The following is a 13413-nucleotide window of genomic DNA, read 5'->3' as shown; positions in this document are numbered from 1 at the left end:
CCAAGGTGTTCCAAGGAAAAAAATCACTGCATGCCTGAGCTGGATCTGATATTTGGATTTCATTTGGCCATGCAAGTCAATGAGTCCATGGAAAACATCGGACTGTACTTGGATGACATCTGAATGCAGTCCGGTTTTCATGGACTGACAGCATGAAGGAGATGGGGACTTTTTTTTCCATCTTCTCCTCATCCAAGAAAATCAGATCATACTGGACTCACACTCTGATTAAACATTGATCAGAGATAGATTTATAAAATTGGTCTGATTCTCTCCGATGAGAGAAAATATCCTGGTGTGATCCTAGCCTTACAGATGGAGCTGCAGAACAGGTCCATTGGCCACGTCAGTAATTTGTGGCTGCTCTTCAGAAGTCTGGAGAACAGCCTCTTACCTGACAACTCTTCCTTTGATTAGCCGGCCTGGCGTGGTGTCACATGTGCGTCACACCACAACAATAGCATTACTCCAGGCTAGATAATCAAAAGAAGAGCTATGGATGATGTCAGGTAAGAGGCGCATCTCATTGCTCCCTTCCAGCGGACACAAACTACTGATGTATCTGATGGACCAGGTGTCGAGAATCGATTTGCCCCAACTCTAGTTACCGACAGCAATGATTTTCATGCCGGCATAACCAATCCAATTATCTAAAAAATGGTTTTCCCATTTGTCGGCTTATTGGCAGATTATCTACATGGGCTGATAATCGGGAACAAGATTTCTCATGGGTAGTGATGAGCGAATATACTCATTGCTCGGGTTTTTCCGAACACGCTCGGGTGGTCTCCGAATATTTATGACAGCTCGGAGATTTAGTTTTCGTACCTGCAGCTGCATGATTTACAACTGCTAGCCAGCCTGAGTACATGTGGGGATTCCCTAGCAACCAGGCAACCCCTACATGTACTCAGGCTGGCTAGCAGCCATAAATCATGCAGCTGAGTCAACAAAAACTAAATCTCCGAGCAGTCATAAATACTCGGAGACCACCCGAGCATGCTCGGGAAAACCAGAGAAATGAGTATATTTGCTCATCACTACTCATGGGCGCTGACACAACACAAAAGGTAGGGGACACAGCATTAATTTGTTATACCCCCATCTAGTATGCAAGGTGTCAGCAACGCATCCCCTGTGTACAGATATATTACAGATAGAGTTACAGGACCCAGTCAATTGCCACGTAAGTAATCTGTGGCCACTGTAGGAGAGCCCTGAGAACCACTGAAAGGGCTGATAATCACTGGTTATCAGCCCCACTAGCGGATACAGACAGAAAAGACCCCTGTGCAAGAACAGTATACGGGCCCCTCTTTGTGCCAGTGACAAAAGTTGTCTACTGCTTTGGAGGTAGAAGTGGCCTCCTTAGTTCTTGGGCCCCAGGATGCATCAATGGTGTGTCCACCTATGATCATTAACAGGGTTGTCCACTAGTAGGACAACCCCTTCTTGAACAGAATGTTTGGCCCCCATATAATAATAAAGCCTATACTCACCTCCTGTGCTGCCACCATTCCCGCAATGTCGGCACTCATTCTCCTCAGGGTTCTCGTGCGGTGTTGTGATTGGGTGCTGGCGTCACGTGCGACAACAACAGCACGGGAGCCCAGGAAGACCTAGTGCCAACACCGCGGGAACGGCACCAGCACAGGAGGTGAGTACAGGCTTTATAATTTTATGGGGGCCAAGCGAGGGATATGAGAAGAAGTTGCCCAGGTTTTGGACAACTTCTTTAAGGACTCAATCAGACATCTGTGATTTTTCACATATGCAATAAAAAAAGGTCCAAGTTTCATCAATAACTGGTTTGGTCACTTTTTACCACCAATGTCGCATCAGTGATTATCTTGTATAAAATACTGCAAACATAAATGAGAAAGCTTCTCCTATTAATTACAATGTTAATAACAGGCAGCACATGGACTGTATACTGAAGCCATCTATGTGCTGCCTATTATTTTTGCTGGCCCATAGACTTATATGGGTGATTTTCTTCTGTGACTCCAATCAAAATCGGACATGTCTGATTATTTTACACACACAGTCTCCAAAAACCAAGGACATGTGAACAGCTTCATAGACTATAATGGGTACATACCCAATGCGTGTAAATCACAGATAGAACAAGTACGCGGTAAACAGACGTCTGAACAAGGCCTAACATGCTGGTTATGATTACGAGGGCTGCGTAATGGGAAAATAGGATTAGGTTTATTCCTTTCTTGATCAGGTTAATGAAAAATTTCAACATTTTACAATATCATGAGCCTCCATCCAAGTGTCCGGCTCCATGCCGCACCGTGTCACACAGAGATTCTCCCCGCGGAAAATACTCATTTTAGGGAAGAACAATTTCCTAATCTCAACATCCAATGGAGAATGACACAATGTCTGCAAGGTTCATATGGACTAAACAGTTTGTAAGCAAAAGTAGAAGCATTTGGCTCCATAGACTTCTATGAGTGATGTTTTGTAGCCCAGTTCTGCTGATCTATCTGTTGACGTTGCTCAACATAGGAGCACAAAATGGAGACCGAGTGTTCATATGGGCCATGTCTGTCTGAAATGGAAGAGATGAGTAACTATATGAAAGCGTTGTTTTCCTTGGTTGGTGTAGCATGTAGGCATGTCATGTTTTATTTTCTGTTCTAACTGCAAGTTAAAGGGATCGTCCAATGGGAAATTCGGACCCACATTGATCTTATATCATCAATATCGTCTAAAATGAAGCCCCTTTCAGGACTATATTAACATTTATTTTAGAGACCCCATAAATCCCTTCCATTACAGATTCCATCATATTTGACAGTAAAAAAATAGCTTTGGATGGAACCAAAATGATGGAACCCGACGGAGCACATCGACATTGACAGAGTCAATGGTGCCCTTTGTGCCATGGGTCCGGCACTGTGACGTGGTTTCCTTTGAGATAATATTTTGGTGTGTGAAGTCCCATGTAAGCCAAGAGAAACCAATGAAATGAAGAGAGGTGGAAACAGGATGAATTGTCCAGGTTGAGTCGGAGACTTTTCTTTATAGATCTATGAAATTCATTCGTTCTGCATGTCATTAATTAACCGGGAAGGTGGCACCGGGGCGATTAATGATTTACTCCACGGAGGATACAATTAGACACTGATAAACCCTTCCATTCATTACTCTTCTTTGTACATGAATGATGTAACCTATGATAAGCTCGTCAGAGATGGAACGATTTTTCCCAACAGAAACATAAGCAAATATTCGAGAGTCCCTTGAGATTCCCTGTAAGCACATGGGACCCAAGGTGAAATCGGTACCAGGGGCCCTGCCCATAATGTGCCAGCCATGATGTGTCCTCTTACTGCTCCCTCTGCAGCCCCTATAGGTACACTCCTGCCTACTAATGTATTGCCCAATAGAAGTAACCAATCACGAGAACAAATATCAAAAAGTTGCCTAATCTTTTAAAAATATTTATACTGTAAAATACACCCGATAAACTCTAGCAATCATTCAAAGGATTCTGATGATTTGTGTCCCGAAGGCAGGAGAGTCGACCTCGGTGACTTGTATTTACTGTAGCTTCACTAGTCAGGACAATGGCATCCAAATATCTATTCATACATTGTATCAGTCGTACTGTGGGTCCTCCTCACACAAGCTAGACAGAGGGCGTCCATGATCAGGTGATGGCCCCGGGGGAAACACTTCACAAGTTACCGATTTCACAAAAGTGACGGTGAAGGAAAATCAAAGAATTGCAGCATTTATCAAATCTATTGTTTTCTAAGACTTCTAGATGACTTTGTTAATCCTCCAGAGCTGCAATCCGCTCTTAACACACAGAAACGCACCCCACCGAGTTCATCTATCCAATGGGTCATATGAAAAGTGGGATGATAAAATGGATGGATGGATGGATGGATGGATAGATAGATAATAGATAGATAGATAGATAGATAGATAGATAGATAATAGATACATAGATACATAGATAGATGGATAGATAGAGATGATAGATAGATAGATAGATAGATAGATAGATAGATAGATAGATAGATAGATAGATAGATAGATAGATGATAGATAGATAGATAATAGATAGATAGATAATAGATAGAAGATAGATAATAGATAGATAGATAGATAGATAGATAGATAGATAATAGATAGATAGATAGATAGATAGATAGATAGATAATAGATAGAAGATAGATAGATAGATAGATAGATAGATAGATAGATAGATAGATAATAGATAGATAGATAGATAGATAGATAGATAGATAGATAGATAGATAGATAGATAATAGATAGATAGATAATAGATAGAAGATAGATAGATAATAGATAGATAGATAGATAGATAATAGATAGATAGATAGATAATAGATAGAAGATAGATAGATAGATAGATAATAGATAATAGATAGATAGATAGATAGATAATAGATAGATAGATAATAGATAGAAGATAGATAGATAGATAGATAGATAGATAATGGATAGAAGATAGATAGATAGATAGATAGATAGATAGATAGATAATAGATAGATAATGGATAGATAGATAGATAGATAGATAAATGATAGATAGATAGATAGATGATAGATAGATAGATAGATAGATAGATAGATAGATAGATAGATAGATAGATAGATAGATAGATAGAACAGAACGTTATGTAGATAATTGGTAAGAAAAAACAGATATTTAGATACACTGCTATTTGATTATAGATATAATTGGTGACAGATGGCTAGCTGGAAATCGATATTCAATGGATGTTTAGAAAGGTAATTGATAAGGATAACGAAAGAGATATTTGGCAACAGATAGATAGATGCATAGATAGAAACAACTGATAACAGACAAACACAGCAGACAGAAAGGTACATACATAACTGATAATAAACAGGTACTTTGATACGTAACTATTTGATGATAGACATAATTGATAGATGGATGGCGGGAAAATTGATATGCAATAAATATTTAGAAAAATACAAGGATAATTGAGGAGTACAATGAAAAAGAGATATTTGGTAAGAGATACATAGATAGAAGGATAGACAGACTACAGTATGTCCTGGCAAATGCTGGGAGTTGTAGTTTTGTACTGCCACATGTTGGACACCTCTTGTAGGCAGAGAGTTCCCTGCTGCAGAATCACCTGTCCCTAGTGGGAGCCTTTTCCCAGTGACCCCATCGGTGAATGGATGGAGGTTTGACTGGTCGGTGGTCATCTGTGGTCACCACTTACCCGATCTTAATGTAGACAATCCCCAGACTGAGAAAGATATGAAAGATCCAGCGTCTCGTCTTCCTGTTCATATTCCTTGATTAGGGGGCTTCACCAGTGGTCGGTGCTGACAGTTTAGGGGGGATCTGCTGGACCAGGCAGGGGAGCTCCAGGTCAAAGTATCAAAGCCCCAGCAGCGCAGCAAACCAAGCCCACTTTGGTGATGTGACCGGGCAGTTTTTGTAGTGTTTGTAAATCCCAAGAGAAGCTGAGCCAGGATCAGTGAGTGCTGTCAGCCCCCTCTCCTCTGCCTCCCCCGATCAGGGGGTCCTGGGGATTTTGTATGCAGGTCACACTTGGAGTTTGTGGTGATGGGATTGTGCAATGCTCCCACTAGTGATAATGCTGCACCATCAGCCAGTCCATGTCTCCTTGCACTGTCTTTTCACTTTCTCTCTCTCTCTGGGGTGTGGATTTGGAGTGTAAAAAAAAAAAAAGAAAAACTCCAAGAAAAATAAAAAAAAAACCCCACAGAAGATGAAGATAACTCTGCAGAACAATCACCTGTTGGCTGAAGATCTGCAGCAGCTGTGTCCCTGTGCAACAAGCATGGTGCTCCCTCAGCCAGGGTGCTCTTCATGTGCTAGTCACCAGGTAGACTGTCACCAGGTAGACTGTGGGTGAGGACTACCTGGAGCCAGGAGGACACTGGGATCCTGTTTCATTGTGCACATTCCTGTGCTGTTGTGAATCTCAGCCAGTGCTGTCAGGGAGGGATGCAGCTGGGTGTGTAGATATTGGTGTCCCCCTACTGTAGTATGGACAATGCTGCAGGGGGGCTGGTTATATCTGTTTACCACTCATACAACTGCCCCTCCCTTCGCTCCTTTGACTTAAATTTTTTTTTTTTTGTAATTTTTTTTTTGTGTGGCTTCCTTCCTAAAGTTATGTTATGTTGCCCTGAGATATTCTAACAGCGTTCACACTGCCCCCCTCTCCTCCTTTTGTGAGTCAGCAGATGAGGAGGGAGTCCGCCACCCTCTTCTATTTAGATCTTATCAAAATTTATTAAAGAAAAGCTAGACAGCACCCACAAAGAAATAGACCATTGTTGTCTAAAACAGATGCCCTCCTCGCTTATTTCTCATTGATTGACTTAAAAACCATGCAGAAAAAAAAAACTCCAACCTTCTGCTTCTGGCACGGAGAGGGATTCAGGTGCATACAACCGTATACAGGGCTAGTCATCCTTATACATGAAAGGGGGCATTTACTTATGGCTGTTTCAACTATGACAAAAGAGCGAGATTGTGTAAGGTGCCTGAGCGAGGTAGTCGTGGACAAGCTGCTGATTCTGCACAGGAAAATCGTGTCCCAGTCCCGATGTGCTGCTGTTGTGTGGGGTCCATCACACTTACTTGTGGCCCATACGACTCCACTGGCTCCAGGCTTGAATCAATCAGCACACAATCCAGGTGACACCGAATACTTTATAACAGTCAAACTTTTACTTGGCAGTTTACAGTCATTATAATGAAGAATATAGGATAGGGATCAACAGGTTTCAGCCTTTCACACAGGTACTGGAGATAACTTTATCCCTAGTTCTAATTCTGGGTACTAGGGTTGAGCGACCTTGACCTTTTTAGAGTCGAGCCGTGTTTCGCGAAACCCGACTATCTTAGAAGTCGAGTTGAGTGGAATCGGCCGATTATCGCGAAAAGTCGGGTATCGCCCGAAACACGAAACCCAATGCAAGTCAATGGGGGAGCATAGTCGGCAGTGAGTGGAGGCCAGGAAAACACCTACACTGCCCATTTTAATGGCAAAAACATCCATTCTTGTTAAAGAAGCTTGTCAATCGTAATTTACCTTATAATAATTGGAAGGCATTTGAAATTGGGGGTCATTTGGCTAAAGTTGTGGGGGGTAGGGCTGCTTCAAGTAATTAGTGGGCCCAGTAAATCTGGACCACGTCACGGCAGTGGAGCAGGGAGAGGTAAGTATTTCAACTTTGCAAGTGCTGTGATCCTGAGCAAGCAGGGGGGGCCACTCGTTGGCATTGGCACTGGCACAGGGCCCCTCAAAGTACAGCGGTGTGTTTGCATGGCGGGGGCGCCTCCCACCGGCAGCAACACTTTTGCGTACTATGAGAGGCCCTGTGCCAGTGACGTCGCCAACTAGTATTCCTCCCCCCACCTGATGAAGGAACCTGCACTTTCATCTGCACCTTCCTCTTTGTCCCCGTGTAAGGTGGTATGGTATGCGGGAAGAGGAACCTGACTTTCAGCAGGGTCACAATCTTGCTGTGTAGCGTGCACGGGGAATTTTGCGTTATGGGTCAATGTACCAGCAGACTCATCTATCACTGGCTGGGCAATGGGCAAGATGAGGAGGAAACACAGATATAGGCCCAAAGAATAAAGTTGGCTAAATGCAGTTCAAAATTGGTAACACAGGACTAACCAGGGGGCATTGCAGTGGAGGACAACTGGAATGAGAGGTTGACACAGAGAGTAGGCCCAAATCAGTAAGTAGTCGAAATGCAGTTCAAAATTGGCAACCGTAGTAAACAGGCGGCACAGCTTTGTTCAGTGGAGGAGAACAGCAAGGAGTGGCAGACACCGATAGTAGGCCCCAACCCAACTAGTAGGCCAAATGCAGTCTAACATTAACAACTACTTAACGAGAGCCTGAAAATGGAATTTCAGGACAGGAAACCAGGAGAACAGCAAGGAGTGGCAGACACCGATAGTAGGCCCCAAACCAACTAGTACGCCAAATGCAGTTGTTCCGTTTAACCACAATTTAATGAGAGCCTGAAGATAGAAGTTCAGGAAAGGCAACCTGGAGAACACCTTGGAGTGTAACACACCATCTCTCTACACCCCATACCCAATTTGTAGGCCTAATGCAGCGTAGTTTCCAACAACTACTAAACGAGAGCCGGAAGATCGAAGCTCAGGAAAGGCAACCTGGAGAACACCTTGGAGTGGAACACACCATCTCTCTACACCCCATACCCAATTTGTAGGCCTAATGCAGTGTAGTTTCCAACAACTACTAAACGAGAGCATGAAGATCGAAGCATTGGCGAGGAAACCTGGGGAACACCTTGGAGTGGAACACACCATCTCTCTACACCCCATACCCAATTTGTAGGCCTAATGCAGCGTAGTTTCCAACAACTACTAAACGAGAGCATGAAGATCGAAGCATTGGCGAGGAAACCTGGGGAACACCTTGGAGTGGAACACACCATCTCTCTACACCCCATACCCAATTTGTAGGCCTAATGCAGTGTAGTTTCCAAGAACTACTAAACGAGAGCCGGAAGATCGAAGCTCAGGAAAGGCAACCTGGAGAACACCTTGGAGTGGAACACACCATCTCTCTACACCCCATACCCAATTTGTAGGCCTAATGCAGTGTAGTTTCCAAGAACTACTAAACGAGAGCCGGAAGATCGAAGCTCAGGAAAGGCAACCTGCAGAACACCTTGGAGTGGAACACACCATCTCTCTACACCCCATACCCAATTTGTAGGCCTAATGCAGTGTAGTTTCCAACAACTACTAAACGAGAGCATGAAGATCGAAGCATTGGCGAGGAAACCTGGGGAACACCTTGGAGTGAAACACACCATCTCTCTACACCCCATACCCAATTTGTAGGCCTAATGCAGCGTAGTTTCCAACAACTACTAAACGAGAGCCGGAAGATCGAAGCTCAGGAAAGGCAACCTGGAGAACACCTTGGAGTGGAACACACCATCTCTCTACACCCCATACCCAATTTGTAGGCCTAATGCAGTGTAGTTTCCAAGAACTACTAAACGAGAGCCGGAAGATCGAAGCTCAGGAAAGGCAACCTGGAGAACACCTTGGAGTGGAACACACCATCTCTCTACACCCCATACCCAATTTGTAGGCCTAATGCAGTGTAGTTTCCAAGAACTACTAAACGAGAGCCGGAAGATCGAAGCTCAGGAAAGGCAACCTGGAGAACACCTTGGAGTGGAACACACCATCTCTCTACACCCCATACCCAATTTGTAGGCCTAATGCAGTGTAGTTTCCAAGAACTACTAAACGAGAGCCGAAAGATCGAAGCTCAGGAAAGGCAACCTGGAGAACACCTTGGAGTGGAACACACCATCTCTCTACACCCCATACCCAATTTGTAGGCCTAATGCAGTGTAGTTTCCAACAACTACTAAACGAGAGCATGAAGATCGAAGCATTGGCGAGGAAACCTGGGGAACACCTTGGAGTGGAACACACCATCTCTCTACACCCCATACCCAATGTGTAGGCCTAATGCAGTGTAGTTTCCAAGAACTACTAAACGAGAGCCAGAAGATCGAAGCTCAGGAAAGGCAACCTGGAGAACACCTTGGAGTGGAACACACCATCTCTCTACACCCCATACCCAATTTGTAGGCCTAATGCAGTGTAGTTTCCAAGAACTACTAAACGAGAGGCGGAAGATCGAAGCTCAGGAAAGGCAACCTGGAGAACACCTTGGAGTGGAACACACCATCTCTCTACACCCCATACCCAATTTGTAGGCCTAATGCAGTGTAGTTTCCAACAACTACTAAACGAGAGCATGAAGATCGAAGCATTGGCGAGGAAACCTGGGGAACACCTTGGAGTGGAACACACCATCTCTCTACACCCCATACCCAATTTGTAGGCCTAATGCAGCGTAGTTTCCAACAACTACTAAACGAGAGCCGGAAGATCGAAGCTCAGGAAAGGCAACCTGGAGAACACCTTGGAGTGGAACACACCATCTCTCTACACCCCATACCCAATTTGTAGGCCTAATGCAGTGTAGTTTCCAAGAACTACTAAACGAGAGCCGGAAGATCGAAGCTCAGGAAAGGCAACCTGGAGAACACCTTGGAGTGGAACACACCATCTCTCTACACCCCATACCCAATTTGTAGGCCTAATGCAGTGTAGTTTCCAAGAACTACTAAACGAGAGCCGGAAGATCGAAGCTCAGGAAAGGCAACCTGGAGAACACCTTGGAGTGGAACACACCATCTCTCTACACCCCATACCCAATTTGTAGGCCTAATGCAGTGTAGTTTCCAACAACTACTAAACGAGAGCATGAAGATCGAAGCATTGGCGAGGAAACCTGGGGAACACCTTGGAGTGGAACACACCATCTCTCTACACCCCATACCCAATTTGTAGGCCTAATGCAGTGTAGTTTCCAAGAACTACTAAACGAGAGCCGGAAGATCGAAGCTCAGGAAAAGCAACCTGGAGAACACCTTGGAGTGGAACACACCATCTCTCTACACCCCATACCCAATTTGTAGGCCTAATGCAGTGTAGTTTCCAAGAACTACTAAACGAGAGCCGGAAGATCGAAGCTCAGGAAAGGCAACCTGGAGAACACCTTGGAGTGGAACACACCATCTCTCTACACCCCATACCCAATTTGTAGGCCTAATGCAGTGTAGTTTCCAACAACTACTAAACGAGAGCATGAAGATCGAAGCATTGGCGAGGAAACCTGGGGAACACCTTGGAGTGGAACACACCATCTCTTTACACCCCATACCCAATTTGTAGGCCTAATGCAGCGTAGTTTCCAACAACTACTAAACGAGAGCCGGAAGATCGAAGCTCAGGAAAGGCAACCTGGAGAACACCTTGGAGTGGAACACACCATCTCTCTACACCCCATACCCAATTTGTAGGCCTAATGCAGTGTAGTTTCCAAGAACTACTAAACGAGAGCCGGAAGATCGAAGCTCAGGAAAGGCAACCTGGAGAACACCTTGGAGTGGAACACACCATCTCTCTACACCCCATACCCAATTTGTAGGCCTAATGCAGTGTAGTTTCCAAGAACTACTAAACGAGAGCCGGAAGATCGGAGCTCAGGAAAGGTAACCTGGAGAACACCTTGGAGTGGAACACACCATCTCTCTACACCCCATACCCAATTTGTAGGTCTAATGCAGTGTAGTTTCCAACAACTACTAAACGAGAGCATTAAGATCGAAGCAATGGCGAGGAAACCTGGGGCACACCTTGAGGAGGCAGACACCGTTAGTAGGCCCTACCAAAGTTGTACCCCCAATGCAGTTTTAAAATTCCTAGAGGCTGAAAACAAGACTATTGACGCTCAGCTTTTTTCAAAGTAACACAGCTGAATTGAGTGGCGCAGACAGACACAGGTAGTAGGACTTAACCCAAAAATGTGGCTCACTGCAGCTTAAAAAAGTTACAGGGGTACACAAGCAGCAGTGCTCTGGGCAGTGGAGGACAATTTCAATAGTGGACCGCAGACAGACTTTGTACGCCTACTATTAAAAAAAGGATGCTCTATGCAATTAAAAATAGGTTCCAGGGGTCCACGGGCAGCAGTGGTGTGGTCAGTGGACGAGTATTGGAAGGAGGGACCGCAGTCAGGCATAGTAGGCCTAACATAACAAAATTAGGCTGTAGACACTGTAAAATTGGTTCCAGGGGTACACGGGCAGCAGTGGTGTGGTCAGCGGAGGAAAATTGGAATTAGGGACTGCAGACAGACTTTGTAGGCTGTCCCCTGTGGACCATGCATCCAACACATTAACCCAGTGCGCCGTAATGGACACGTAACTTTTTGTGGACATGCCTACTGGTCCATGCGTCTCTTGTCAGGTGCACCTTTCTACTGTTTGATTGCCTGAGTGCTATGACAATGCAGACTTTTTCATGCCGGTGGAGGGCTGGGATGGCTTTTCTCGCATAAGAAATGTCGACTGGGTAGCTTGAACCGTTGCACAGCGTAGTTCATCTGGGCTTTCTAAATATAAAACAAAGAAAAAAAGGAGGCTACATGCACTTTCAGCTGAGTTCCAGGGGTACACGGCCAGCATTGGTCTGGTCAGTGGAGAACTATTGGAAGGAGTGACCGCAAACAGGCATCGAAGGCCTAACATAATAACACATTGCTGTTGGCAATTTTAAATTGGTTCCAGGGGAACACGGGCAGCAGTGGCCTGGTCAGTGTAGTAGTAGTAGAAAGAACGGACCGGAGACAGGCATCGAATGCCTAAAATAAAAAAATTGGGCTGGCTGTAGGCAATTTTAAATTGGTTCCAGGGGTATACGGGCAGCAGTGGTGTGGTCAGTGGAGGCCTAGTGGAAGGAGTGACCGCAGACAGGCATCGAAGGCCTAACAATAATAACACATTGCTGTTGGCAATTTTAAATTGGTTCCAGGGGAACACGGGCAGCAGTGGCCTGGTCAGTGTAGTAGTAGTAGAAAGAACGGACCGCAGACAGGCATCGAAGGCCTAAAATAAAAAAATTGGGCTGGCTGTAGGCAATTTTAAATTGGTTCCAAGGGTACACGGGCAGCAGTGGTGTGGTCAGTGGAGGCATATTGTAAGGAGTGACCGCAGACAGGCATCGAAGGCCTAAAATAATAACACATGGCTGTAGGCAATTTTAAATTGGTTCCAAGGGTACACGGGCAGCAGTGGCCTGGTCAGTGTAGTAGTAGTAGAAAGAATGGACCGCAGACAGGCATCGAAGGCCTAAAATAAAAAAATTGGGCTCGCTGTAGGCAATTTTAAATTGGTTCCAGGGGTACACAGGCAGCAGTGGTGTGGTCAGTGGAGGCATAGTGGAAGGAGTGACCGCAGACAGGCTTCGAAGGCCTAACATAACAAAAATGTCAATACAATGGTATTGTCAGTGGCAGGCATTGAAGGATGTCAGCGCATAGACTAAACATTGGTGGAGCTGTGAGATAATTTTGCAAGTGGTAGAGCACTGTTTGAGCTGGGGGGGGAACTGTCTTGTGGCCGGTGGTACAGGCCCAGGGCCCCTCATATTACAACGGTGTGTCTGACGTTGGGTGCGCACCACCACCGCCAGAGACACTTTATTGTACTAGGAGGGACCCAGTGGCAGTGCCGTCGACCAAAAGCGGGCACACCCACCTCTTCAGACAAACAGCACTCTCACGGGTGCTGTCGCCAAGTGTCGATACCACGGCCCCGTGTGGGGAGTTTGGCCATTTAGTGAGGTGTAAACATGTCGTATGCTGGACAATCAGGTGCAGAAAATTACGAGATTGGAAAAGGCATTCAGAATAGTCCACAGGCAAGACCTTTTCATAGGAAAGCTAGGTGTCAGCCGGGCAAGGTGGGGCAAAAGATTTTGAA

The 13413-nt window shown here is 45.1% G+C and overlaps 1 protein-coding gene across 1 annotated transcript in view; it reads right to left on the bottom strand.

Annotated features, from left to right (window-relative positions):
* WNT7A (Wnt family member 7A) overlaps nt 1–6029 on the bottom strand; it is a 70482-nt gene extending 64453 nt beyond the window's left edge. The window contains exon 1 of the mRNA XM_069736760.1: nt 5250–6029. Within this exon, the coding sequence (XP_069592861.1) occupies nt 5250–5320 (71 nt within the window). The 5' untranslated portion in view covers nt 5321–6029. The remainder of the gene's footprint in view (nt 1–5249) is intronic.
* Nucleotides 6030–13413: the final 7384 nt, after the last annotated feature.

Source organism: Ranitomeya imitator, chromosome 8, assembly GCF_032444005.1.
Source record: "Ranitomeya imitator isolate aRanImi1 chromosome 8, aRanImi1.pri, whole genome shotgun sequence".
NCBI lineage: Eukaryota > Metazoa > Chordata > Amphibia > Anura > Dendrobatidae > Ranitomeya > Ranitomeya imitator.
Note: the sequence above shows the minus strand (reverse complement) of the source record. Positions and strands in the feature narration are given on the sequence as shown.